This window comes from Cygnus olor, chromosome 18 (assembly GCF_009769625.2).
Source record: "Cygnus olor isolate bCygOlo1 chromosome 18, bCygOlo1.pri.v2, whole genome shotgun sequence".
Taxonomy (NCBI): Eukaryota; Metazoa; Chordata; class Aves; order Anseriformes; family Anatidae; genus Cygnus; species Cygnus olor.
This window is the reverse complement of record NC_049186.1, coordinates 5,379,788-5,406,399: the sequence shown is the minus strand read 5'-3', so window position 1 is coordinate 5,406,399 and position 26,612 is coordinate 5,379,788. Positions and strand designations below refer to the sequence as shown.

General features: G+C 57.3%; 3 protein-coding genes across 7 annotated transcripts; all 3 read right to left on the bottom strand.

Annotated features, from left to right (window-relative positions):
• Positions 1-744: 744 nt before the first annotated feature.
• On the bottom strand, positions 745-5,159 carry TRIM65 (tripartite motif containing 65). Its single transcript, XM_040530687.1, has 6 exons — positions 4,153-5,159; positions 3,625-3,720; positions 3,314-3,550; positions 2,997-3,168; positions 2,635-2,715; positions 745-1,701 (listed from the first exon to the last, which is right to left on the bottom strand). The coding sequence occupies exons 1-6, from the start codon at positions 4,921-4,923 to the stop codon at positions 1,169-1,171; spliced, it is 1,890 nt and encodes a 629-aa protein (XP_040386621.1). The 5' UTR covers positions 4,924-5,159; the 3' UTR covers positions 745-1,168.
• Positions 5,160-6,679: 1,520 nt separating this feature from the next.
• Positions 6,680-11,362, bottom strand: MRPL38 (mitochondrial ribosomal protein L38). The gene is made up of 9 exons (XM_040530688.1): positions 11,209-11,362; positions 10,737-10,916; positions 10,051-10,173; positions 9,767-9,975; positions 9,351-9,423; positions 8,678-8,723; positions 8,182-8,340; positions 7,663-7,799; positions 6,680-7,317 (listed from the first exon to the last, which is right to left on the bottom strand). Exons 1-9 carry the CDS (start codon positions 11,264-11,266, stop codon positions 7,181-7,183), a joined length of 1,122 nt encoding a protein of 373 aa, XP_040386622.1. The 5' UTR covers positions 11,267-11,362; the 3' UTR covers positions 6,680-7,180.
• Positions 11,363-11,557: 195 nt separating this feature from the next.
• FBF1 (Fas binding factor 1) lies at positions 11,558-26,482 on the bottom strand. Of its 5 annotated transcripts, none has more exons than XM_040530681.1 (31): positions 26,465-26,482; positions 25,489-25,600; positions 25,140-25,167; positions 24,403-24,444; positions 24,000-24,090; positions 23,606-23,666; positions 23,059-23,109; positions 22,786-22,930; positions 22,129-22,209; positions 21,160-21,279; positions 20,140-20,293; positions 19,740-19,873; positions 19,180-19,282; positions 18,728-19,084; positions 18,014-18,097; positions 17,643-17,737; positions 17,397-17,455; positions 17,078-17,122; positions 16,851-16,985; positions 16,524-16,624; positions 15,871-16,077; positions 15,302-15,409; positions 15,010-15,149; positions 14,724-14,842; positions 14,490-14,612; positions 14,092-14,277; positions 13,151-13,327; positions 12,821-12,955; positions 12,584-12,719; positions 12,129-12,235; positions 11,558-11,762 (listed from the first exon to the last, which is right to left on the bottom strand). In XM_040530681.1, exons 2-31 carry the CDS (start codon positions 25,489-25,491, stop codon positions 11,679-11,681), a joined length of 3,411 nt encoding a protein of 1,136 aa, XP_040386615.1. In that variant the 5' UTR covers positions 25,492-25,600; positions 26,465-26,482; the 3' UTR covers positions 11,558-11,678. The 5 variants fall into 5 exon arrangements, with proteins under 5 accessions (XP_040386615.1, XP_040386611.1, XP_040386613.1 ...); XM_040530677.1 differs by lacking the exon at positions 26,465-26,482 and adding an exon at positions 26,180-26,278 and having other exon boundaries at positions 12,584-12,716; positions 12,818-12,955; XM_040530679.1 differs by lacking the exon at positions 26,465-26,482 and adding an exon at positions 26,180-26,278.
• Between the last annotated feature and the right edge of the window lie 130 nt (positions 26,483-26,612).

Genomic DNA, 26,612 nt, shown 5'->3' with positions numbered 1-26,612 from the left:
GCCACTAAGGGGCTGGGAGGGAGCTGGAGGGGACGGGGTGGGGTTGGGATGGGGATAGGGTGGGCATGGGGATGGGATGGGGATTGGAAAGGATGGGAATGGGATAGGGAAGGGACTAGGGGTGGGAATGGGATGGGGATGGGGATAGGATGGGACAGGGAGGCAGCAAAGTGCTTTCAGTCTGATGAGCTGCCTGCTGGACACAGGGTGACCCCCCCCCCCCCCCGAGGCCATTTTTCATCTTGGATAAGCTCCCAGGTCCACACCAGCTCACCCAAGGACGGGGCTGGGAGGTGCAGGGTGACGGAGGGAGCGCAGCGAGCCGAGCCCCGTCTGCCCCCGAAGGTGGCAATTCCTCCTCCAGGCCTCTTCTCCCCGCAGGAATAAAGGTGAGCTGGCTCCTTGCCATGCGCGGCCCCAGCGCCTTTGAACCCGGTGCCCAGTTTCACCCAGTCACTCCTCACCAGCATCCCTGGGGAAATACCGGGGCTGCGCTCTCACCCTTGGAAAAGCTTCAAAGCTTCGGGTTTTCTTTGGTGCTGGATCAACCTTGGGGCAGAGCTGTAGGAAACCAGGTTTCCTTATCGCAGCGCTGCAGTAAATAAAGCACCTCCTATTTCTGCCGCCTCGAAGGGGCTGCTTCCTGCTGCTGGCCCCGTCAGGATGTGGGAGCAGGGGTGCCCAGCTCAGCCCCGCCAGCACCACTTGGTCCCGCAGCTCCCACCAGTATCGAGGTCAAACCAGTAGAAAACCAGCACTTTATTGGGGAAAGCGGCGTCTCACAAAGAGCAGCTGCAGCATAGTGCCCCAAAAAGTGGCTCTGTCACCTCCGAGAGCAGCAAAGGGACATAGGGAGGGCTGGGGACCTGCACCAGCTTGCCTGCAGCACCTGGGTCCCCCCACCCCAAATCTCCAGGCCTGGGGGCTTTTGCCAGGAGGGGAAGAAGCGGAGGAGCACGGCCTTGCACCCCTGCACAGCGAGCGGGGCCTTCATCCCGCTGCAAGGGCATCACCGCTACCAGTGCATCTTCTCCCTCTCATGTGTCACCATTGGGCTATTTGCATATGCAAATCGGGGCTGATTTGGATGCCTGGCCTCTCGGGCTCTCATTAAAGTCACCGTACCCCATCCTGCCCCGGGTACGGTGCTCAGGGGGCCGGCTGGGGCTCAGTCCCTGCGGCCCAGCGTGATGGTGCGGCCCTCGCACAGCCAGAAGACGGGGTAGAGCAGCTCGGTGAAGACGGCGTGGAAGCAGTGGATGAGCTGCGTCTCCTCCCCGAGCCCGTAGAAGGAAAGCAGCCCCCGGCCGTAATCCAGGCGGACCCCCAGCTCGGCGTAGAGCCGCTGCTGGATTTTCTCCTCCCGGCCCTTGTGCCAGGCCAGGTAGCCGTCCTCCCGCACCTGCAGCCCCCACGAGCCCCCGTCCAGCCCGATGCTGAACTTGTGACCCGGCAGCTGCTGCCGGGGGAGGCCGCGGTACGTCACCCCCAGGATGACGGAGTGGCTGGAGATGGTCACCTCCCAGTAGTGGCAGCCCTGCCCGTAGCCCTGCGTGCACAGCACCTGCCAGGGCTCGAAGGGGCTGCCCCGCTCCTGCCACCCGCTCGCGGCGCCGGTGCCGTGCTTGGCTCGCCGGTGGCCCTTCGACAGCTCCAGGTACTTGTTGGCCGTGTCGGGATCGAAGGTGAGGTTGCGGTGGTCTGGGGAGAGCGATGGCATGGATGGGGCCGAAATGCTCGGTCCCACCTTAATGCCTCCAGGCTTGCGCCAGCTGAAGCGGTTTAAGCTACATAGGGCTGCCCAAAGATAGAGGGGAACAACGCGCAGCTGGCTCAGAGGAGAAGAGGAGGGAGGTGGGGGCGATACCTGCCTGCCCCCCGGCTACGAGGAGTGGAACCAGAGCCCAGAAATAGCTGGGGGGGCACGAGGATGCTGTGCTTTGCACGGCCCTCGGGGGGGGGGGAGGCACAAACCCAGCAGCACCTAGGGAGCGCGTGGTGGCTCAGGGGTAATTTTGGAGAAGAGGTGCTCGATTTTAAGAGTAAAAAATAGGAGTGTGGGTGGAGGTGGGGAACCAGGTGGATGATGAGCAAATATGGAATTGCAGGGAGTTACTCTCATCAGGTGGTGGTAACTCCTCCTGGCACTTACCAGCCCCAGCACCCCACAGCAACCTGGCCCAGCTGCCTATTCTGGGCTTAGGTCTGCTGCTAATAAATAAGTTTTTTCTGTTTGTTTGCTTTTTCCTATTAATAACACTGAGAACAGTCTGTGGGACTTGATGGAAGGAATCCTTATAGGTCCCGTGTGCACTGATTGCCTTCCTGGGAAGAATGTGACCTGAGCAAAGAGCCCTAAATACTCCATCCCTCCTTTTTTCAGCAAGGAGATGGGAGAAGGAGCATTTAGGAAATGGTCCCTAAGGAATCAGAGCGGGATCAGCCCAGGGAGGGGAAGGCAAGGATGCAGCTGGACATGGGGGCCAGGAGATCTAGGGCATGATCTGCAGCGACCGACCCAATGCCAGGCAGTGGCAGCCCCCATTTTTATAGGAAAGCCAGTCCTGGTGCTGCTGTCCCCCTAACGAACCCCTTCCCAGTCCCACAATGTCCCACCCCCCCCACGCTCCTCACCCTTCAGAAGCTCAGCTCGGATCTGGCACTTGGGGAGAGGGGTCGCCGCCTTCATCTCTGTCCCCTTGGGCTGCACCGGGCCTGTGGGGGACGGGGACACTGAGTGACGCCACCCAAAAACTCATCCCTTGGATGGGAGGAGGAGGAGGAGGAAATCCATCGTGTCCAGGCCTGAGAGGTGGCACGTGTACTGCCAGCAAGGAGGGGACACACAGGGGAGCCCCCCAGCCCCTCCTGTCCCCTTGATGCCCATCTGCTGGAAAGCAGCCGCGTGTCCCCATCCCGACCCCCTGCCCAGCATGGTGACACTGGCCCGGGTGACGTGGAGCCCTGTGGGGCGGCCCCGCAAGCAGAGAGCTTACCTGGGACAACGGGGTCGGGGGCTTTGGGGGCCACGGCATTGGGCAAATCCTCCAGCAGGAGCCGGGAGATGCCGGCGAGGATCTCGCTGACGGGCTCCACCACACCGGCCGCGTCAAACTGCACCGGGGGCGGCACCGCCAGGCTCTCCCAGGCCGGGAGCAGGGGGAATTCCTGTGGACGGACACACAGACACCCGGGCACCAGCCTGGGGAGGAGCAGCAGCTCCCAAACCCGCCCGCACACACCCCGCGTCTCCCCGATGGGTGCCCCCAAAATGTCTACGGCCAGTGTTACGGGGCAAGGAGCGGGACAGTACCTCGAGGAAGGTCCTGTGGTCCGCGGTGCAGGCCAGCAGGTGCCGTGCCTGCTCCTGGTGCTGTCTGAGGGTGTCCAGGTGATCCTTCAGGGTCCTGGAGTCCTCTTCCACCCGCCCCAGCGCCGCCACCAGCTCTTGCTCGACCTTGGCCACCATCTGACACCGGAAAGCCTCCAGGCCTTTCTCCAGGTGGGTGAATTTGCTCAGGATCACCGATCTGAGCCCCTCGGAGGAGTCCTGGTGAGGAAGACCGGTGAGACCCAGCGTGCTTCCCACCCGTGGCTCCAGCGCCGAGGCGGTCACGGCGTCACCTTGATGCTCTGCGTTCGCTCCTCCAGCTCCTGCAACGCCCGCTCGATCTTCTCTGACTCCTCCTGGGCTTCTTTCAGGGACTTTTCCAGAAGAGCCTGCAAAGGGGAGCACCAACACCCCGTAGCAGAGCGCGCTGCTGCTCGCTTTGCCCCCAGGAGCCTCCAGGACAAGGCTCACAGAGAGGGACGAGGCTTGGGAAGCAGGGGGGGAGGCACAAAGTGGTTTTGCTTTATTTTGTGTCTTTAGGGTTGTTTCCTCTAGATCGGGTGGTGGGGGGGGGGGCGTCACAAATATTAGTGATGTTTAACTTGTGCTGCTGGGTTCACCCAGCTCTCTGCCACTCCAACAGCCTCCGGTGTCTGGGGGAGCCGCTGGGTGCTGGTGGCATCTCCAGGGCCCGTGGCAGTTCAGCTGAGGCCGGGCACAGCTCAGTGCACGGTGACACATCGCAGCCCTGGCTTCGGGGTCAGCAGCAGAGGATGCTGCGCCACGCACCCCGCTCGCCTCCCACCACCCCGATTTCCCACCTGCTTCCTGGAGCGCTCGTCCTCGAAGAGCGCCCGCCGGTGCCGCTGGCACTGCTGCACGGTGCAGACGCAGCAGATGCACCGCTGCTCCTCCTCGCAGTACAGCTCCAGCGGGCGCCCGTGCCGCGGGCACAGCCCGCCGTCGGCCACCTCGCACCGCTGCACCCACGCCTTGCCCGCCCGCGCCAGCTCCACCACGCTGCACAGGGTCACGTTCTTCTTCAGCTCCAGCTGGGGCTCGCAGCTCCAGCGGCACTCGGGGCACGGGTAGCCCCGCTTGGCCCCGGCGGCCGCCTGCTCCTGCTTGCTCCTGTGGTCGCCGATGCACCGCTCGCAGAAGTTGTGGCCGCAGGGCAAGGTGACGGGCACCGTGAAGAGCTCCAGGCAGATGGAGCACACCAGCTTCTCCGCCAGATTCGGCGAGACGGGCAGAGCCATCTCGTGCCGGGGATCGGGGCAGCGAGGGAAAGAAGCCGGGGAAACAGAAACCCCGCTGGGGAAGGAGGAAGAGCTGGGTGACGCCGAGCTCAGAGGCGGGTCAGGGCTCCGAGCCAGGTGTACCCTTAAAGGGACACCCGGCGGGTGCCCGCTCGCCCCTCGGCCACGCGGGCTCTGCCACCCGCTCCCCCTGGGACCAGCAGGACGCAAAGTGCAGCAGGGCGCTGCGGGAGGAGAAAATGCCACGGTGACAGCGCGGGGAGATGTGTGCCAGAGGCTAACAGGATCCAAAGCAAGGCGTGCAGGAGTGAGTGTATTCCCATGGATACACATTATTCTGTATTATTTAATTTCACTTTTTTTTTTTTCTTCTTCCCTTTGAGGGAGCTTCCTGGCATCCTCACCTCTGCCAGAGCCCGGTCCCTGAGCAGTGCAGGGATTGTGCCCAGCAGGGAGACCTCAGCACAGCACTGCTGGCACCTGCCGGCCTGTGAAGTGGCAGGTAGGGGTGCTCATGGCTGCTGCAGCCCCTTGTCCCCTCCCTCCGCGGTGACAAGGGCTGTGCCACATCCCAGCAGCCAGCCAGCGCCACATCCCAGCCTTGCATCTTTCCATCTCATCCAGCTCCTGCTGTTGGCTTGTGCCACCGCGTGCAGCCACCGTTCCTTAGAGCCGGACACTCCTGGCCTGCTCCTTCCGACACCTGGGTGCACGTCGGCGGGTCTGTACCCCAAAACACAACAAAGATTTCATCGGGGCAACCAGCCCCAGCTCAGACAGCTCCTGGGGTCTGCTGCCTGGAGGTGACTGCGCTGCCATGCACCTCACCCCTCCACTTTGTTTTTTACAGCTCAGTTTTACGGTAAATCTCCCAGCCTTCCAGTCCAAGCCTTATCTACTTGCCCTCGTGGGCGTATTATCGCTGTGTGCACACTCCCAGCCTGCAAAACACTGGCAGGCCAGCCTTAACCTGCAACAGTTTTGCAACCCCTGCATACGTCGTGGCTTTGCTTTCACCTGCTGCAGCCAGGGCTCTCACTGCCAGCTGGCAGCAGGGCAGAGCCCCTTCCATACCGTGGGCGAGCTCAGAGTCAGCACCCCAGGCCGAAGGGACTTGGGGTCTGTCACAATTTGCTGCACCCCACAGCACACCTTCAGCCAAGACAAGCAGCAGCTTCCAAAACATTTATTTTGGCTGCATCAAGTTCTGGACAAGTATTAAAAGCTGAGAGAGGAGCTCAACGTGACCTTTTTCTGCCTGGGTCTGCGCGAGGCCAGCACCCCCGCTGCACCCCACCAGCTCATCCACCTCTGCTTAAACCAGACCACAAAACCCTTCAGGACAGAGTCCTGAGCAATGGCAGAGGGTGGGTGCTTCCGCACAAGCTCTTCTGCTTGCTAGAGGGTTTTAGGGAGAGAGGAACCTCAGATAAACTTACCGGGAGCTGGGAACAGGCAGCCCCAATGGCAGGAACATGCTGATTTTTGGGTGGGGTTATTTAAAACATGAGAATGGGGTTGTACTAAGGGTGTTACGAGGCAGAGCATAGAGTCATAGAATAACAGAATATCCCGAGTTGGAAGGGACCCGTAAGGATCATCGAGTCCAACTCTTAAGAAAGCAGAAAATAAAAAAAAATAAAGCAGAAAGAAAGCAGAGAAGAAAAAAAAAAAAAGAAAGAAAAAGCAGAGCAGAAAGCACAGGGCCTGCAGCCTGGGTACAGCACAGGCTGCGGCAGGGTGCCAGGCCACCACCACGTCTGCCCCAGCCCCGCCAGCTCTGCAGCTCTGCCTTTAATCGTTTATCCACAGCAGGCGAGGGCTGTCTGTGCGAGGGGAAGGAGACCGAGGTCCACGCGCTTGGGTAGCTGTTAGGAGATTATCTTCCAAAACGTCTCCCTCGTACGTGTTTACCACCTGCATGTCGCACTCTTCCCTCCCCACGGCACCCGAGAAGGGAAGGAGATCCGAAGGAGACCCAGGGCAGGGGAAGGGCTGCACTTCCCTGCTGCACCCCGCTGAGCTCCCCAGCTCCGCAGCAGCTGGCTGACACACCGAGCTCCTCCCTATAAAGACAGGACAGCGCCACCACCGTTGCTCAGAGCGTGTTTAATCACTCATCTCTTTCACAGGACTGCTGAAATGAAAGCTGGCACAGTCCTGAACTGCAGCACCGATAAGGGAAGGAGATGCAGGTTGGTTTAACCTTATTCCTCATAAACAGGCAAAAGGAGAAGCGTGATCCTTCCAGAGAAGCCAGGCGGGACATTTCTGGGGGACTCTGTTCTGCCTCTGCTCCTCATCAGCTCTGCTACAGAACCAGTAGCAAGGCTGCAGCCTGGATTTATTTTCATCGCGCTCTCAAATAGCCTTTTTCCCATGCGGCTGCCAGCACCGACTGCCTGTTGCCCTCAGCTGCACGCTTCCCAGCACTGCCAGCAAAGTGGAACTCGGAGCCAAGGGACCGGGATTTTGTTGTCTCCCTCTAGAGGTGCAGACTTCTCCGGCCCACAGAGCTGTGTGAAGGCAGGGAAGGCAGCAGCCCCACCTGCCGGGCCTGCTTGCAGCGGGCACCGGGGCGACGAGGCGGCTAGTAAATGCCGTAGGTGGGCTCCTTGGTGTCCCGGTACCTGTCCAGGTACCTCAGAGGCTGGTGGCGCGGGAACTTGACCTGTGGAGGATGGTAAACGGGCGGCCGCACAAATTCGAACACGGGCTCCCTCATATCTGCAAAGGGACCACGCAGACCGTCAGTAAGACGGCCCAGCCTCGAACCCCACGCCCTCCCCGTGAGATATGAGACCAGGGCTGCTCAAGCAAGCCCCGGTGAAGGCTCTCTTGACGTTATGTTAAAATGCTCGTTCAAAATGGCCTTTTAGAGGTTGTTCCCTCAGCCTACTGTTAGTCTGGAGGAAGATGGCTCAGTAATACCAGGTAACAGAGCTTTGACAGCCAGAACCAAGCAAGAGCTTACAGCGAGAGCTCATTCACCGACGGTGTGCGACGCGCACAGGGGCACACCCCAGCCCCCGACCAGCCCCGTGCAGCACTCCCCCACGCTGCAGCTCTTACTGAGAAGCTGATGGAAGACCCAAGTAACGGAGCTGTCCCACTGACACTGGAAGAACGCCAGCCCCGCTGGGGTCATGCTGTCCTCGTGCTTCCTGTAGAAGTCAAACGTGCTAAAGGTCCGCATCTTGAGGCTGTGGCTGGAACGAGACACGAGCACGAGAGCTGAGGTGAAGCTTGCTTCCTCACAACTTCCCCACATCATCCCAGAGTCTATACAATAAACGTGCAAAAGGCAGTCACCAAAGGAAAACCTCCGAGCTTCTCCAGCTCTGCACAAACCTCCGCCCTAGGCAGGGCGAGCCACTTTCTTAACAGCCTGGTTTAAAGCAACAGGACCCCGCGGTGCTTGCAGGGCCGGGGTTGGGGCTTCAGGTGGCACACAAGGTCAAAGCAGCTCGGAACAACCCCACGGACTGGAAGGAATTGCTCTGCTACAGCAGCACTAAGCACGTGGTCATAACAAGCGGGAACAGCTCAGCCAAAGGAAGAGTGAAACCGCCCAGTGGAAGCCCAAATTACCACGGCGTCGGCCGAACGTCCTCGCTGAAATCTATGGGGCGTTCTTGCTTGAAGAGGAGGAAGATGAAGCGATGGTAGCCGGTTCCCATGGCGGGGAAGGGGGGCAAGTAGTGGCAGATCTCCTTGCCCGCCTTGATGTCGTTGCCTGGGATGTTTGTCCTGGACACAAACAAATTTAATTCATTAAATACCCATTCGTTCCCCTCCTTTACGACCAGCAGTTTCATCCAGGATTACAGGTCACCCTGAGCCACACACTGATGTGACTGACAAGTGAATAGATAGTACGGGCTGATTTCACTGGAAGAAAAATCATGTCCTGGGATTTGAACGCCAAACAGCAGTAACATCTGGAACTACGTCTGGAACTACTGCATTTTCAGCAGGACCCAGAACAGAGGGTTAAAGAAGCTAATGGCAGGAGCATCAGGGAAAGTCAAGGACCACAAAAACACGATGCCAAGCTGCAAGAAGCAGCTCTGATGTCAATACTCACACCAGCCAGTGGAGGTACTCCGCGTCAGTCTCTCGTAAATGTCCATCTGCAAACGCACACACGAAGACACCTTAGTGACAACTCCATGTCTGCATCAACCCCAAAGCGACAACGCCGGGATCCTCATGAAAAGGACATCTCAGGTGGCGTTGGGTCAGTTGCTTCACTTCTCTGTGCCCTGGTTTCCCAGTGCCAGCTAACCTACCTCCCTGGACAGACTGCCAAGGAAGAGGAGAGTTTGGGGGTAAACAAATGACTGGAGTCAGGGAACTGCCTGCTCCATACCATGACTTAAGTCCTGTTGCATCACTGTCCCATCTCTCAGCTGCTAGGCGTGGGGAGGCTACAAACCCTCCTGTGCAGGCAATCCATTGAGGTAACACTCGGTGCCCTGCAAACATCCGTTTATTGTCTCACAAGTGAGAGGAGGGCACAGAAATACTCAGAAAACAGAACTCATGTGGTTTCTTTGAGCGCGTAGTCCCTCAAAGCAAGGGAATTCTAATTCCCTTCCAGTCTTTGAAGTGGTTTTCTGCACCTGGAGCTTAGGGGACAGCCCCTGCTTAGCAGCTGTCACATCACCTCTGACTGCGCAGCCAGAAGAAACAGGAGCTAAACAAAAGCAGAGTGCTACAACCCAATTTAAACACCTTTTTAAGAACCTTGAACTCACCTGGATTTGTGAGCAACAAAGTCCAGAGGGAGCCTTTATCTGCCTCGTATGACACTTCAGGGGGATTGGAAGCCTAAACAAGCCAATGGAAATCATTTGAAGAACAGGTTCCATTAAGATCAGGTCACGATTTCTAACCCACAGAACGTGAATTTGTCATGGGCACGGTCATGCCAGAGTAACCCAGCTCCACCTGGAGAGCCCCACGAGTGTTAAGAGCCATCAGCCTGTCAATAGACAACGATCTCATTGCACACCTCTGTCTTTATCCCATCCAAAAACCTTATTTCCTTCACCCCAGAAGAAATACCCTGATAAAAGAACCCTTCCAGAATGGACAGTGCCAATCAGAAGCACCTGACAGAAAGAAACAGGCTTCCCACGGGGCCAGGGTTGCTCCCACACCCCTCGCACACCTCTGTCGGAGTCACCATGTTCCCGTAGTACACCGGCACGAGGTGCTCATCTTCCTGGCTGTACTCCACTCTCAGGCTAACCCAGGGGGTGAAGGTGCCCTTCTGGAACAAGTCACGGAATATCCCATAATACTCTGCCAGGCGCTGCCTGTGGAACGGGCCGCTGGTCTTCTCCCACTCTGCTCTGACCTCGTCGAGGGGGATGAGTGCTGCGGAGAGAGAGAAACGCTGCAGGAGCTGCTGGGAGAGGGAGCAGCTGGGTCGGGGAGCAGCGGGGCACAGACCAGTCCGGAGCCGTGCTGCTCTTTCCATCTCGGCGTTTTGGTGGTTCTGCTTCAGGATCTTTTTTCTTTCCTTATATTCCTTCAACAGCTCCCCATGTGGCAGGCTGATGTCAGTCTTTTGCTCTTTGAAGAGGGGTGAAAAAATCATGCGTGTGAAAAATCTGAATACCCGCCCCCAAAAGCACCCTGCGATATGCTCAGAAAGTGGAAGAAAGAGACACAAAACTGCAGCTATCAGTCGCTTGATTCCACCACCTCTGTCCTCCCTCTGCACCTCCACGCTTCTGCTTTCTCCTCCTGCCCAGCTCCTTGCGTGTCCACATCCTGGAGCGTGCCAGCTGGCGAGCAGGTCTGGGGTCCTCAGCAGACCACCCCAACTACATTACCTGCTGCCCGTGGTTTAAAGGGCTGTTTTTTGGTTTGCTTTCTTGGATACTATTGGGCTTTCCAGAAATCCCTTCTCTACTCCATTCCACGTGTTTCAGCAGGTCCTGCCCAGCCTCTCTCCTTCTAGGAAATGGTTACCTATCTCCCTGGAAATATCCGTGCTCTGCAAAAGGGCCAACCTCATACCGAGACGTTTCATCACATCTTTACTGACCAGCTTTTGGAGCCAACCCACCGCGGCCCCAAAAACAGACAGCGCCCCTGACTTTCACGTTCAGTGGAGCCCTTCCCGCGAGTACCTGGCTCGGGGCTGGCGTACTGCCGGTAGGTCTTCCACCACCGGGCCTTCCTGCCCTCCTTCTCCGCCTGCCTGAAGTACCGAGTGAAGCTGCGGTATTTCTCCAGCGCCTCCAAGTTGCCGACATCGATCTCCTCGTTCGGCATCGGGCCCAGCGGGGCCGCCCGCCTGCAGAGAGCAGCTGAAGAGGGAAAAGCTTTAGGAACGGGGCTTTAGGAACGGAGCTTTAGGAACGGAGCTTTAGGAACGGGGCTTTAGGAACGGGGCTTTAGGAACGGGGCTTTAGGAACGGGGCTTTAGGAACGGGGCTTTAGGAACGGAGCCCGAGGAGGGGCGAGGGACCGCAGGGAGGCCCCGGGGCCGCAGCAGGCCGCATGCTGCCCCCCCCGGCCTCCCGGACCCTCCCCCCCCGGGCCTGCCCGCGGCCCCCCCGGGGACACCGTGCCCCGAGGCCGCCCCCGTCCCCGTCTCACCGGCGGTGCCGAAGGCCCGGGCTCCCCGCAGGGCCGCGCTCAGCAGGGGCGCCGCCATGATGCGCGCCGCCCTCAGGGGAAGGGCCCCGTTGCCACGGCAACCACGGCTGCGCCGCGCGGGGCCCGCCGTGCGAGGCCCCCCCCCGTTGCCATAGCAGCGGGGCTGCCCCGCGCGGCGCCTGACTCGAACTTTCTCCCATCCCCTCAGCGTTGGGGTCCCCCCGGGTGCCAGCCCCAAACCCCAGCGATCATCCCCCTCCTTCCCCTCACGTTAGCCACGAGGCCAAAAAAGAAAAAACCCTGAGGGACGGAGGCCTGACCTGCTGCGGGAAAGGACTTCAGGCTCTGCTCAGAAACGTTTTTTAATTAAAAGTCAGCATTGTGTCTTCCAAGTGGCGTTATTTATCGTTTGTTCCCTCATCCCCCGTTTGCCCGGCCCAGCGGTCTGCTCAGGGGACACAGCCAGCTCCTCAGGCTGACAGAGGCGACGTGTTGTAGGATGCTTTTGTCAGGGTCTCCAGGAAGAACCGCTCGTCCTCCAGGAAATCGCGGTCCTGAGAAGAGAGGGGCAAGGCTCAGCGAGCGGACCTCAAGGAGCCGTCCCTGCCTGGCACAGGAGCTGGCAGGGCAGCAGGGGGCTGGCAGGAGGGGAGGAGGACATCACAAAACCAGAGTGCAGGAGAGCAGGCAGGGGCAGGGCGAAGAATGGCAACGCCACCGAGCCAGGGGTGTTATGGGGGAACCCGAGACAAGAAGCAAGGATCCACTTGTCTGCTTCTGGGATCGCTCCTCTGGGTGCCCACGGCTTCTGCAAGCCCTCCCAGCCCAGCCCAGCGACGATTTTAGCAGACACCCGTCCTGTGGCTTCACCCAGCCCTGCTCCCTGCCTGCTGGCTTGAAGCCCCTTCCAGCCCCCTCACCTGCTGGGCCCTGTGCTTCAGCAGCAGCAGTTTGGCGTAGAGCTCTGCGGGGCCGGCCGTGCCTCCACTCCTGTGCCCGGGGAATGCCCTAGCAGGAGGTGGAAAGCCTGCAACGAGAGCCCGAGGGTGCAGCCCTGCCGCTGTTAGAGGAAGGCAGATGGAGGAAACGAAGCATCCCTTCTTTGCTGCCTTAAAGTCCCCATAATGGAGTCATCCTCAATCTCTGAGCACAAATGGGTTTTAGCCCACCTGCCTCTTTCCTTCCCGACCCCTTCTGCTCCCTCTTGGCATTGCCCTGGCTCACAGAGCTCAACTGAGCTCCTTAAGAGGATATGGGGCCAGCACCAACTCAGATCTGATGTTTGTGTACAGGGGAGCTGAAACAGCCCCCAAGAGTACCCCAAGACTCCCAAGATGTGAAATAAAAGCGCAGCTGCCCCTCCCATCAGCCTTACTCAGCATGCCGGAGAGGCCCTTGGTGGGGGCACCGAGGTCCTGGTCTGTGGGCAGCAGCAGCGTGGGGTTGGTGGGCAGCTCCTCGCGCAGCTGCTCGAGCTGCCTCCTCTGGTGAGCCATGCTCAGCCGCTCCTGCCCCAGCCCCAGGAGAGAAGGAGAGAGGTTGGTGGCAAAGGTTCAGGCCCTTGGTATGGCAGCCTCAGTCCAAGAAGGGAAGGTGAGGGGGGGATTACCCTGTGCAGACGCTGTTCCTGCTGCTTCAGCTGCTCCAGATGCTGCTGCATGACCTGCAGCCGGGTCTGGTGCTCGGACTCCAGCCTGCACGCCTCCCGCAGGGCTTGCTCCCCTTCCTCGTACTTCTGGGATGAGAGCTGCAAGGAACAGAGGATGGGGAGGATGGGGACAGGGTCCCTCGCTGCCCTGGCACAGGGCTCCTTGCTTTGTGCATTCCCTCATTCCCCTCCCAGGACAGGACTAGGATGCACGACCTCAGGAGGGGTGTGATGCCCCAGCTTTGCTGCCATCCCGTGTGCAGCTGTGAAACGCAGCTCGCGTGCTCCACTGACCTTGTTTATGCTTTTGAACTCCTCCTCCCGCTGCCGGATGCGCAGCGCGGCCCCTTTCACCTTCTCCTTCTCCAGCCTCAGCTCGTGCCAGGCCTCGTCCAGCAGCTCCCTGTCCCTCGCCAGCTGCTCCTCCTTGGCCTTCAGCTCACGGCCCCGTATCTTCAGCTCTGCCTGCTCCTGGGATGGGTATGGGGGCAACCGATGTGTTACCAGACCTGTCCTGGACACTGTCTCCTGTCTTTCCAAGTGATAGGAGAGGTCTGCTCCTGCTGAGCAACTTGTGGGCACCAGGCCTGGGTTGCAGAGCAACACCAAGCAGTGCCCTCATCCACCTCTCCTTTGGGACCAAGGACTGGCAGGGCTGGGACTGTGTACACGCACACACACACCTTCTCTGGAAGGGAAGGAGCCCCTCCCCTCAGCACGTCGCACACCCTAAAACATGCTCAAGGTGTGTCAGTTTGTCAGCAGTGGAAATATCCAGCTAAATAGTTATTTATTACCACGGTGGTAGCCCTGAGAAACGCAGCTCTGACACACCGTGCGATATCCCCTCTGAACAGCCCCAGGAGGAAGCAGAACTGGCTCTGGACACATCCCCATGGCGTGGTGAGGCTTGGCTTAACCCATCACGGCTGCTTCCTCTCACCTGACACGGATCTTACAGCAGAGGAGGCTGAGCCTGGCCTGGCTGCCCCAACTCCTCCCAGGCAAAGGGGAGAGGCAGACGGGACTGACTGATGTCAATCTATGTCAACACCTACAACCAGCTGGCAAGGGCTGCCCCTGGAAGAGCCCGATTCTCACCACCAGACCCAGTGGGATGCCTCCACCCTAAACACCTGAACCCAGCTGTGAACCTCTCCCCGTGACCCTGTGGGGGAGCCCAGCTGCCTGCCAGGCAGCGCTGGGTGCCGCGGGAAGGGGCTCTGGGGCCATACCTTGGCCAGGCTCATGATGGTGCCCTCTCTCTGGGAGTCCATCTGCAGGGCTCGGTCTATATCACGCTCCATCCGCTCCTTGCTCAGCTGCTGCTGGGTGTGGAATTCGGCCCACTCCACTGCCAGCTTCCGGCGCTCCTCTGAGCACTTCTGCATCACCGACTTCTGCTCCTCCAGCAAAGCGCTCTGGAGAGCATCGAAAGGGGGAGAGAGACGGCACTAAGTCCCCCAGCCACAGGATTTTCTCCTTTAACCCATCCCTGCCACTAAACCCCACGTAACATCTACATGTAACATCAGCCAAGCACCCATCTCTTTCATCCACCACACACCACGGTGCAGCCCCAAGCAGACTCGTGAGATGTGAAAAGCACCCGGAGATGTCTGCCCCGTCTCACCTTCGCCCTCTCCAGCTCTGCTCGCTCCATGGAGAGCTGCTGGGTCATCACTCGCCGCTGCTCCTCCAGTGAGTGCTGCAGCGATTCCACCTTGGATTGCTCTGCTGTCGCCCTCCATCGCTCCTGGTCCAGGCACAGAGGAGAGACAGATGCCATTCGCAGGCTCCAGACCAAGGATCTCCAACGGGAGAGTAATCATCCTCCCCATACCCAGAGGGCACGACATGCACTCACCTGCTCCAGCAGCCGAGTCTGCTCGCTCAGCCTGGCCTCCATTTTGGCGATCACCTCCTGGAGTCGGCTCCGCTCCTCCTCCATGTCCCTCTGCTGCTGTGACAGCCTGTCCTGGAGCACTGGGGAGAGGCAGCAGCAGCGCTGTGAGCTGAGGTGTCCAACAACCAAGGCAGGCAAGAGTTTTTCCAGCCTGGGCTCCCACCCTCTGGCTGCGTCAGGACAACACTCCTTTTTCTGGGTGCAGGGACCCTGCAGCCGTTTCAGCCCAGGAGAAGGGCAGACGTACCCCTGAGCTGCTCGTCCCGCTGCCGTGCCCCCATGGCCAGCTCCTGGGAGGTGGTGTGGTGCGTGGCCTCCACCTTGTGCGAGAGGTTATGCAGGTCGCTGGAGAACTTCTCCATCTGCTCAATGACACCATTCAGAGACCTGCGGAGAGGAGCACTTGTGGGACATGCTTCATCGCACTGCGGTGGAGAAGGGCATTTGTGGCTGGTTTCTGGCCCAAGGCTGGTTTCCTGTAGGACAGGGAACAGAGCGGCCAGGGCTCAGCGTGGGGATATGACAGCGGTCATCGGTACCTGGTGTGCGAAGTGGCGCTGGTCACCGCATCGATCTCCTGGTCTTTGAGCCGCTTCAGCCGCTGGAGCTGCTCTTCGTGGTCTTTGCGCATCTCCTGAACAGACGACCTGCAGGGCACGGAGGAAGGAGCCCGTGAGGGGCTGCTGCAAACTGGTGCTCCCTGTGACAGGCACCGTGGCAAAGACTTCATTATGGGGCTGAGCTGGGGCATCCCACTGACAGCATTCACATCTGGGATGGGCTACATCTGGGGGTCGTGGGTCACTTTGCTGAGAACTGTTCTCTCTCATAAACTATGTAGACAACAGAGACTTAGGGACCTGAATAAACGGTATTTGGGGGAGATAAAATGCTTGGATCTCCTTTCAAAATACAATGCATTCACTCTGAAATGATACCTACTGCCAGATCTCCCTCTGCCCATCTACGAAGCAAATCCCATTCCAAAGGCCACCAAGCTGCCCCCAACCCAGTGCTTCTGGAGCCTGTTTTTTCATTTCGCTGTGTCCCCAAACCATTCCCCAGACAGGGGGAGACTAGACTAGCACCGTGTGCACACCACGCTCACCTCTGCAGCTCTCGCAGCCGCTCCAGCTCCCGTGCGCTCTGCTGCTCCAGCGTGGCCACACGCTGCTGGTGCTGTGCCACCAGCTCTGCCCGGGCCCGCTCTGCGTCCTGGCTCTGTGACAGCAGCTGGGCCGCCAGCTGCTCCTTCTCCCGCCGCAGCCTCTCCTCTCGCTGCCCGTAAGTCTCCTCCACCACCTTCATCTGGCTCCTGCCCGGAGACCCACAAGGGGGTCACAGTGAGGAAGAAATGCTGCTTTCACGGCGTTACCTGGTGCCCTCCACCCAAAGTGCACATGGGGATTTAGCGAGCAGATTGGTGTCACTGTGCGCAGGGAAACTGAGGCACGGGGCACTTTGCTCGCTCTGGTCTGAGCCCTCAACTCTCCCACTCCCGCCCAGTGAGGTGCCCTGGTTGGGGACATGCTGGCAATGGGACCGCTCCCTCCTCCTATCACCCACGGGACAGGGCTGGTGAGAGCAGACCCTCACCTTGGCCCACCTGTGGGGACCCACCTGGCCAAAATTGATGCGGCTTTGTGCTTGCTCACCTCAGGGACAGATCTGGGAAGCAGCCCAGCCCTCCCACACCAGGGGAGGACAGGACTACAGGCAAGGTTACAACAGAGGCGACAGCTGTGGGCAAGAGCCCGGTACCTGTGTGCTCTCTCAAGGAGATCCAGGTCCTCCTGGTGCCGCTGCTTGAGACTCTCCAGCAACAGCTTGTGCTGCGTCCGCTCCAGCTCCAGCATCCGGACCTGGGGGGCACCCAGGGGAGAAGGTCCTGGTGCTGCCCTGGGTACGGAGTTCCCAAAGCACCACCTGGCAGCGGCAGGCATCCCCAGACTGGGAGGTTTCTCCTCTCTCCCCTGCCATCCTGATGCCATTTGGAGCAGATGTGGCTCCTTTCCTCCCCCAAGGACCACTTTTTTTTTTTTTTTTTTTTTTATTTGTGCCCCCCCCAGGTGAGGCAATGGGGCTCACCTGACTCTCCAGCTCCACCACACGGGCCTGGGTGCTGAGCAGTGTCGCCTGATAGCCCGTCACATCCTGATAGACCTGCGCTGAGGGAGCCCCCAGCCTCCTCTCGTGCAGCGAGCCCTGGGCTGGGGACTCAGCCTGTGGAGACGGAGAGAGAAGACCAAGACCCTTCAGGATCAGCAGCTTTGCAGCGTGGCCATCAGTTCCCGAGGGAAAGAACGTGGCCTCACCTGCAGCTGCGGGGCAGCCTGAAGGGGTGCCCTGGGGGTGGTAACCTGCAGAGACACACGGATGCTCTCAGGGAGGTAAACCCTGGCTCTGGGAAGAATCCATCCCCAGTGATCCCTCTTCTACCCTTCTCCAGCCCAACACTGCTGCTGACCTGGGTCTCCTCTCCCCAGGTAACGCTTAGCAGCCCCTACCCAAACACAAGCACGCCAGGCTCTTCTTTGCTGGGGGCAGAGCGTTTGGGTGCTGGTGAGTCCGCAGGGCTGACTCATGAGCACTGCCCTGATCCTGCACCTCTAGATACGGTCCCAGCAGACCTACCTGAGCAAGTGGGGCAGGGCCCAGCACCTCCTGCTTTGCTGGGGATGCTGCTGCAGGGCCTGAAAGTATAACAAATTCATCTTTTGGACATGGCAATGGAAACCATCCCCTTCCAGAAGGACGAGGGTCCAAGTCTCTCGGGCAGAGAAGAGTCCTGCTCTGCTCCAGCAGCTGACCATGGGGACAGCTGGGCTGCCCAAATTGGGTCATGCTCCTGCCCAAACTGACCCACCACGTGAAACACACCGTTGGCGCTGGCGTCTCTTGGGGGATCTCCCTTTGCAGGCTCCGACGGGTGAGCTGAAGCTTGTGTCGCAGTGCTGAGCCAGGGGACCGGGTGCCTGCGTGGGCACAGACACGTGTGAACGATGCACAGCAGTGTCACAGCTCGGGGAAGAGGTGCTTGGGTGTTATTTTTTGAAGTTTAAAGCTTGGCTGTTCCACTTTGAGCAAATAACCAGCCAAAGGTCCTTCAGAGCTGCCTTCCCTCCTTGTTACGGGGTCTCAGACCAAACTGACCACTGCTGGCCACTGGCTCTCCCCTTTCCCCCCTCTCACTTAGCTGCTTTCTGCAGGACCCCTCTCCCAGGATGCCTGAAACACGAAGGAAGCCTTACCCAGAGCTGTCTGCACCCGCTGCCTTGTCCTGCAGGGCAGCTGCCTGCGGTGGTGGTGGTGCTCCTGCGTTGGTGGTTGGCTGGCTGCAAGCGAAAAGCATCATATGTAGCAGAACTGAGGAGACGATGAAAACCCAGATCCTTTTCCCCAGTGCCTCACCGGTGACAGCCTCTGTCCCACCCAGCTGTGGCAGGATTCAGCCTTTTGGTGGCAAGCGGAGCAAAGACACCCCAAAACCTCTATCATCTGTGTTCCTCCTCACTGCATCCAACCACTTCCCCTGGGCTGCACATCCCTGCCCGAAACACATCTGTTTGTCTGCACATTGCCTTGGAGTCCCACTTGAATGGCACAAGTCTAAGTCCGTGCAAAACCCAAACTGGAAGAGGTGGTTTGCCTGTAACTGAGAGGAACGAAGGGGATGTCCGGGCAGGAACGAGGAGCACAGGGTGGGCCCTGGGGATGTGCTGATCCAGGACAGCTCCAAAGGACCCAGGGCAGCATGTGAAATCTTGGCTGCAACTGGAAGAAGAAGGGCCCAGAGGTGGGATAGGCAGTGGGCTGGATCAGTGGGAGAAGGTCCTGCATTATTACCCCAACGTGAGACGAGAAAGCACTTAAAATTAATTCCTTAAATCCAAGCCAAGGCTTTCTGAGGTCCTGCTGGAGCAGCGACGCATGGAACAAACAGGAGACGCTGATCGTGCCCTTACCTGGTGGGAGGGTGGGGGTCTGTTTTTTTGCTCGGGGTCTCCAAGGGCGCAGCACTTCTCTCCTGGGCCTTTGCCTGTGCTTGGGCTTTCTTGCGAGACAAAGCAGCACTCAGCCAGTTCTCCTCTTCCACATGGGTGGATTTAGGGGCTTCTTCCTCCGTGGCTGGGAGCTGGCAGGAGCTCACCACAGGACTGGCCTTAGCTGGAGATGGTGGCTCCGAATCCAGAAAGTCCTCATCCTTCAGGCCCAGCCAGTCACCCCCAGCCCTGCTGGCCCGCACGGAGCTCTGGCTGGCTGCAGGAGGAGGTTTGGAGCGTGAGTCCAGTTTTGGTTCGCTGACGTTCTCAGATGAAAACCTGCCATAAGGAGAGGGAGTTGCATGCCTGCCTGCAAGGGTACCCTGCCAGCGTGGCTGGTAGTTGGAGCTACAGAAGCGCACGGAGCACAATACCTCACAGACTGCCTCCTTGACGGCCGGCCCTCGGGCGTGGAGGCCACCGTGGGCTGGTAGGCTCCAAAGACAAACTCCTCCTCGTCCCAGCCCTCTTCCTTCTCTGTTCAGACAAGCAGCCTTGAGTCAGTGCCCAGAGGAACAGCCAGCTGCAAAGACACCAGCCCTCCTCCTCCTCCTCCCCTGCAATTCCCACTGGGATCACACAGCTAGAAACATCCTCCCCAGAAACCTACAAGCAACACGCTTCCCACTGCTGCTGGGAAAAGGATCTTTATTAGGAATCGGCCCACGTCCAAACGTGACTGAGTTACTCAGTAGATTACCAATCATTACCTGAACTGCAGCAACTGTGTAAACGCTCTCAGTCTGCCTCCAGGCCACAAAAACATTTTGCATTAGCCACCATCCCCATGGGGCTGACAGAAAGCTCATTAGCAACCCTACTCACCACTGCAAAAAGGGTATTTGTCCTGCAAGGGCGTTAGAAATCCACCTCGCTATCCTGAGCCAACACCGTCACCTCTTTGGACCATCCCAGCACCCCTGGCTGTGCTCACCTGGCTGCTTTTGGTATTTCTTATCCAGTTTGAACTCCTTGCACTCTCCCGTGCCCGGCCACTCCAGGATTTTGGCGACGGAGCCTCTTCCCAGTAACTCATCCAGCTTGGAGCGGGCTGGACGCACCTCCTCCCTGTTAAGGACAGAGCAGCAGATGGGTTTCTTCAAGAGGCAGGGCCGTCCCAGAACACACAGCCTTGCCAGGGCGTTCTGACTCTTCTCTGAAATGAGGCTGCTCCTGCTCCTTTCTGGGACCCAAGGACAGAAGCTTTGAAGTTCTCCAGCATCCCCCACCCGCTTTTCAGCAGCTGCCACTGAGTGTGGAGGCACCATCTCACATCCAAGCCGTCCCCAGCTTTATTCCCACTGCATTTTCATTGCCCACGAATGTCACCTTACTCTTCTGCCTTCTTTCCCCGCTTCTGGTCTCCTTTTGGGCTGTTACCAAATCCCAGTGCATCCATCAGGTCATCACCATCATCTTCAAATGTGAGCTCCTCCCTCCTCCGGACTGGGGCTGCCGCGTGAAGGGGTGTCTGGGGTGGGGGTGGCTCTGGGGGTGGGATCATGGACAGTAGGAAGTTTGATCAGGGTTTAAAAAAAAAAGAAAACAAACACACAGAAAATACAGGAAATCAAAGCAGCCCTGTCTACTCTTTTCTCTAAGTCACTTTTAAATAGTGCTTCTCTGCGACCAAAGCCCACAGTGAATGACGAAGTGGCAATGCACTCCTTCCCGGTCTGTGGCCACACATCTATTGATGGGACAACGCTGGGTTTTGTGAACATAGGGTTTCTGGCTAACACCAAATTTTTAGCTTTGCAAGTTTCTAATCAGATAATTCTGCCTCCCCACAAATGAGTCCTTACTTCACAAGTGCGCCCTAGAACTTGCCCTAACCTACCAGGGGCTGTTCGTGTCCCTCTCTGCAGCAAAGCAGGTTTATTGGGGTGCAGGGGGATTCTAGGGGACTATCAGATCCATTAACATCCCTACTGCAGGAACAAGAGGGATGGTGCCTAAACACAGCCACTGTATGCCTGGATCCAACCCAGAGGTGCCCTGAACAGGCTTTGGCTTGGGCTGGAAATGCTCACAGCCACCTCAGCTCTGCCCCAGTAAACTTGTTCTCATTTGGCAAGGCACGAAACAGGTTGAACAAGGTCATGTGTAAGATCTGAACCTCCGTTCCCAGAAAGGAAAGGTCAGTGCCGTAACCTATGGCACACTGGAAATATCGAGCCCTCGGTGAGCTGTACTACAATTCACCCCGCCACAAAGCTGCTCTATAACTGACCGTGCTGGTTAACACCAGATGGGACTAGGTGGCTTTCAATTTCATCAGTTTGGACCTCACACAAACCAGTCCAGGTTGCTGATTTGAATACAAAAAGGATGTGTTGAGCATGCCTACTTACCTTTGTCTTTGCTCGGTTCTGTTTTTTTCTCAGGGACACTTTCACAGCCTCTTGGAGCTGGCTTCTTGGGAGCATCCTGCTCCTCATCAGATAAAAGCCCAGCTAAAGGATCGTCTAAATCTGGGAATCACCCCATAGGGTCAGGAAAGGAGAATAATATCAGCAACAATGAAACAAACAAACAAAAACCAACAAACCCAACCCTATTTAGAAGAACAATTCTGCACTAAGCCATGCACTACCCCCACCAGGAGCACATGGGACAGGAGACCAGTTTTGCCCAAAGCCACAACTGCAGATTCTGCAAGGATACCCTACAGTATTCCTGAATTTTAAACATTCAGTGACTATATTTCTGTTCATTTTTTCCGCATTTTCTTTCTCCTAGAAGAAAATAACCCAAGATGTGGGTGCTTGAACACTTGGACACTGTTCAGGCAAAGAAAAAAGGGAGAAGAAAGCCCTCTCGTCAGCTTCACCTAAAGCCCACTGGGCTTAGTGATTTTAACTGTGGTTTAACCAAGATCTGACTTGGACAATCAGATCTCATCTGTACAAGGAAACCTCTTCTCCAGCCTCCCCTTTTGGAAGTTGGATGGGATCCCTCTCTGATACAAAGGTGTCTGAGTGTAACAGACAGTCATTGAAAAACAAAGCACACAGGAAAACACAATTACAAAGAGATGCCCTCAGGAATCACGTTCCAGTCCTGGAGAAGGCCTAAAAGCTCTCCCGTTCCCACCTTACATATGGGAACTCCAGCAGCAGAGACTGGCACTGTATTTTTTTTTCCTCTGGTCACTTCTGTGGGATTAGATCTGCACCAGAACCATAGGAGTGAAGGGCTCTGTATCTCATTAACCAGCCAAGCCTCCAGTTTACGGCAGAGGCCAGCTATGGGCAAAGGGCAAGGACAGAGTTCCCAGTTGCCGCCAGGCATCTATGAGCTGAAGTGAAGCGAGATCCTACCTTCAAAGTTAAATTTCTTATACGGTCGGGAAGCAGGTGGGGATGAGAGTGGCTTCTTTTCCGTCAGAGGTTCAGACTCTCCTAGAAAGAGAGACCACAGCTCACTCAGACAGGGCACTGCAGACACAGGTGCCCCTACCCTATCCCAGGTGAAGGTCACTTTTCTTGCAGCAGCCCCCTAAAAGCACATGTTGTGACAGACAGTGCCCTTGTGACCCTATGGGGTGGGAACATCTCTAGAGGAGCCTCCTTGCAGAAAAGAAGAAAAGTGCCTCAGGAGGAGGACAGTTTGGGGACCAGTGTATCTTAAATGCAACCCCTCTGGCTCTCCTTCCAGGCTGATCAAGCAGATCCCAATAGAAATACTTTGCAAGGCACCGGGGAGCTACTAAATGGCATTTGGCAGGCAGCTGCAGCACGGCTGTTGTCACTACTGATGTTAGGGATGTTATCACAGCACAACAAGAGGCTGGGACAGGGATCTCCCAAGGGATGACGCACAGCCAGAGTAATGCTCTGTCTGTGACAGCCCCCAAAAGGGACCAGAAGAAAAGAATCTGGGGAACAAATACACTTTTTATTCGCTATCTAGCATCTAAATACCCCATGCTTGTTTGCAATCAGGCTGTGAAAAGAAGAGCAGAGCTTCCTTTTTACCTTTCTCAGGAGCTGGCACCTTCCCTGAAGTTTTTACTGCTCCTTCAGAGGAGTCACATTTCCCAGGGCCTTTTGTGTCTGCCTTCCCAGGCCCAGAACTGGGTTTTGATATTCCCAGGAGATCAGCTTCCATGTCATCCATGTCCTGGAAACCAACAGGATGAGGATGGGAGGAGGGTGAGTGATCGCCAGGCCATCACAAGGACCGTGCCTCAGGGAAGCGGGCAGGGTGGCTGGTGCTGGGGCTGAGATGATGGGTACTTGTGCACTTACCTTCAGGGTTTGCAGCACAGCTTGTGGGTCTGCATCGGAGACACTGGATCCCTGCATGCCAGAGAGGGGAGAGATCAGACAGACAGGCTTCAGAAACTCCTCACCCCAGAAGAAGCACCCTGGTGTTCAGGACCCCCATCATCTGCATCTACCAGAGACCAGGGTAAATTGCTCCAACACTCAGAGCCCTGGTTCTCCTCACTTTATGAGAACACATGCTTAATTCCTTCTGTTGCATTCCTTATTGGAAGTCCCCTGTGCCTTGAATCCTTTGCTCACATCCTGCTGTCCCTGGGAGAAGTGTCAGGAATGTTGCTTTGGGTTAGGGTCCACCTCGTCCAAGGCACCTGGAAGCCCTCCTCCCATCATCCACCCACACCCCTGTCCCATCTTCCCCACCCCGCAGAGGGGTCACCTCTTCAGCCAAACTTCAAGGTTCCTCCCTGATATCCCACTGCTGACTTGGACGGGGCAATGCTAGGGGCAAACTTGGCCCAGCTCACCTCCAGCCCTCAGGATACCCGTTCTCTCAAAGTTTTGAGCTCACCTCTGCAGCTTCCACATCCTCTGCAGGGAGTTTGCTGAAGAAATCATCCTCTGGAAAGGACCTGTGACACAAGCCTAGGGGTTAGCAGCACATGGGAGCTGGGGAAAAAGGCTAAAAACAGCACTAGGAATAAAGAAATAGTGCTGGGACTGCTACATTTAAGCAAGTAATGGAGATTTACAGATGTACAGGCCTTGGGGGCACTCAGCTCTTGCTGGAAAGCTTCAGGCTCTGGGTTCCCAGCTCTCAAAGCCATCACAGATAACTCCTTCCCACGTAATCGCTACTAGGGCAGGGAGTGAGGTGAAGGAGACGAGGACGGGGCAGGTCAGAAGGACGTGGGGAGCGCAGGGAGCTCTCCAAACGGGAGAGGCTGTGTTTGAAAGGTACTCACTTCTTGCCGGCCTGCAAGCTGGTGCCCCGGGCTCTCCCACTGCTGACAACAGCCGGCTGGGAAGGTCTAGTAGATTTAACAGGGGCTTCGTCTGAAAATAAGACAGGGAAAGATTAGGGTGACAGACACAGGCACTCCAAAGGGGAATTTGCTGTTCCCTAATGGGCCAAAGAGGCTTTGAAGTGGATATGCTTCACTCTGCCCCCCCCCCCCCCCAAGCCGATGTCCAACCCTATTCAATGGCCTCTGGGAAGCCACACTCTCAGCCCTGCTCCCTGCTTCATCCCCCCTCACAACTGGAGCTCCCTTGGAGAGGAATGGCTCTTGCACCAGCACCTCCTGCTCTCAGGAAGGAACAGTATGAGGATGCTGCCCTTCCAGCTGCAGAAAAGGTGCACTTTACCATCATATCCCAGGAGGTCACCCAGCACATCATCAATGGAACCTAGAACGAGACAAATTAAAGGAGCTGAGGCAGGTAGGCTCACCAAGCAGGTGTAGAAAAGCTCCCTATTTCAGTATGACTTGCTCTTCTGAAATCCCCCAGAATAAAGGCTTGATTTCAAGCATCATCAGGCCCTCCTTGCCAGCCTAGAGAGAATTGCCGGGACCATGACTTGGTCCAATATTTCATAGATGATTTAGCTTCACTTAGCCAAAAATGCTATTTTTTTTATCAAGTGCGCCGGCTGCTTTCCATTCAGATAGTCACTGGCCACAAGCAGCACTTAATCTGTGAGCTCCACAGTATCTAAGAGCCCCTGGGCAACCCAAAAGCACCGCAGTATTCAGGCCTACAAGAGGCTTCTAAACAAGGACTTGGGGAGCAGCTGGGGGGAAGAACTAAAATAAATGCTTTTGATCTTCTCTAGAAGAACGTAAGTTCTTCTTGGAAGTCTCCAAGAAAGGGAATTTATTATCACAATAAGTAAATCCACTCAATCTGAGAGGCAGGTGACCATCATTGGTTCAGGAAGAGCATAATATAGTGAGCAGTAGCTTTCAGACATGGCTCATAAATTATTTCGGTAGCCATGACTGCTGCCTGATCCTAGCGTCCCCCATCTGCTCTGTTCCATGTATTCTTAGCAGATCAAAGCACCTACGGACAGTGAAAGGAAAACACAAACGTGTACATACCTCTTAAACTTTTCTTGGACTTTGCAGCCTATAGAGAAAGACAAATTCCCTCATTACAAAACAAAGCAGATCTGACCTAGATTTTCCCAAAAAAACCACTAAAGCCATAGGCAAGTTGCTCCAGAGAACCCCATATGCAATAGTGAAGCCCTCCTCCTGCCCATGCTATTTGGGAAATGGCACACGAAATGCTGGGAACTGCAGATATTTACAACTTCTGAGAGAGCCCAGCGAGCACGCAAGCTAAGCAGAAGCCTCTAGCCCCTGGGACCACTGCTGCCTCCATACAGAGGTGCCAGAGCATCGAATTTGGATTTCCCAGGCCTGTGTTGTGCCGTATCACACTCACCATTGCAGAATTTCTGCCTTCCCTTGCTGTGACAGGTCTGGTTATACGTTCATCCAAGCTGCACCTCACAGGGGGTCTAACACCACTGCTCACATCTACACCAACCTCCTACCTGCAGCAAGAAAAAGATTTATTGATTTGCTTTTAAAGCTAGCTGTTCCTCTATTAAACAGACTTCCCTTCTACAGCCTGCCAGACTGCCTCTGTGCTGCTCAGACCTCTCTAATCCACTTAAAACAAGTCTTAATATGAGTTAAATAAAAAATGAAAAAATCCCCTGGGCAGTTTTGAGCTCCTGCAGCAATTTGCACAGGGAACGTCCCACCAACACCACGGAGATGCTCTGCAAAATAACCTGAGCGAGCTTGCCCATCCATGGAGCTCAGGGGGCGACTCCTGCCCCATCCACGATCCAGGCGACCACCCCTGGGGCTCGGGGGCTGGCGAGGGCAGAAGGACAGGAGCCCTCTCCCCTCTGGGCGAGGGGCACTGGGGGGGCTCCAACGGGAGGGGCAGCCAACCCCAATTAACCCGGGCTGAAAACAGAGCTGTCCCGGTGTGAGCGGGACGAGGGGAGCCCGCAGGTCTCACACCAGGACCCCCCCCACACCCCCAGACACCTCCTTGCCCCCCGGTGCCGGGGCACCCGCTGCCCGCCCGACCCCCAGCGCCCCGCTCCCCGGGCCCGCACCGCGCCGGGCGCCTCAGGCCGGGGGAGGCCGCAGGCCCCGGCCCGGCCCTTCCCCTCACGGGGCGCTGGGAAGCGCAGTCTCCGCCGGGCTCCGGCAGCGAACTACAGCTCCCAGCAGCTCCAGCAGCTCCCAGAAGCCGGGACCGGGCGGCTGAAGGCCGCCCCCGGGTCTTTCTCCGCCGCTTGGAGCGGCGGGAGGCAGCGGGATGGGGCAGGGAGGGTCCAAATCTGCAGCCCCGCTCCAGTCCTTCCAGCGCTTGGCTGATAAAAGGGACAATCTCCTACCTAGAACCTCCCTTCGAGGCGCTCAGGAACCGGTTCAAAGCCCCAGTTACAAGCTGGCCGATGTAAGGGGGTGGGTAGCTGGGGAATCGCCTCAAGCAGCGATGTTTAAGGTTGTTTCAAGAGCACAGACCTCACGTAAGGGTGGCAG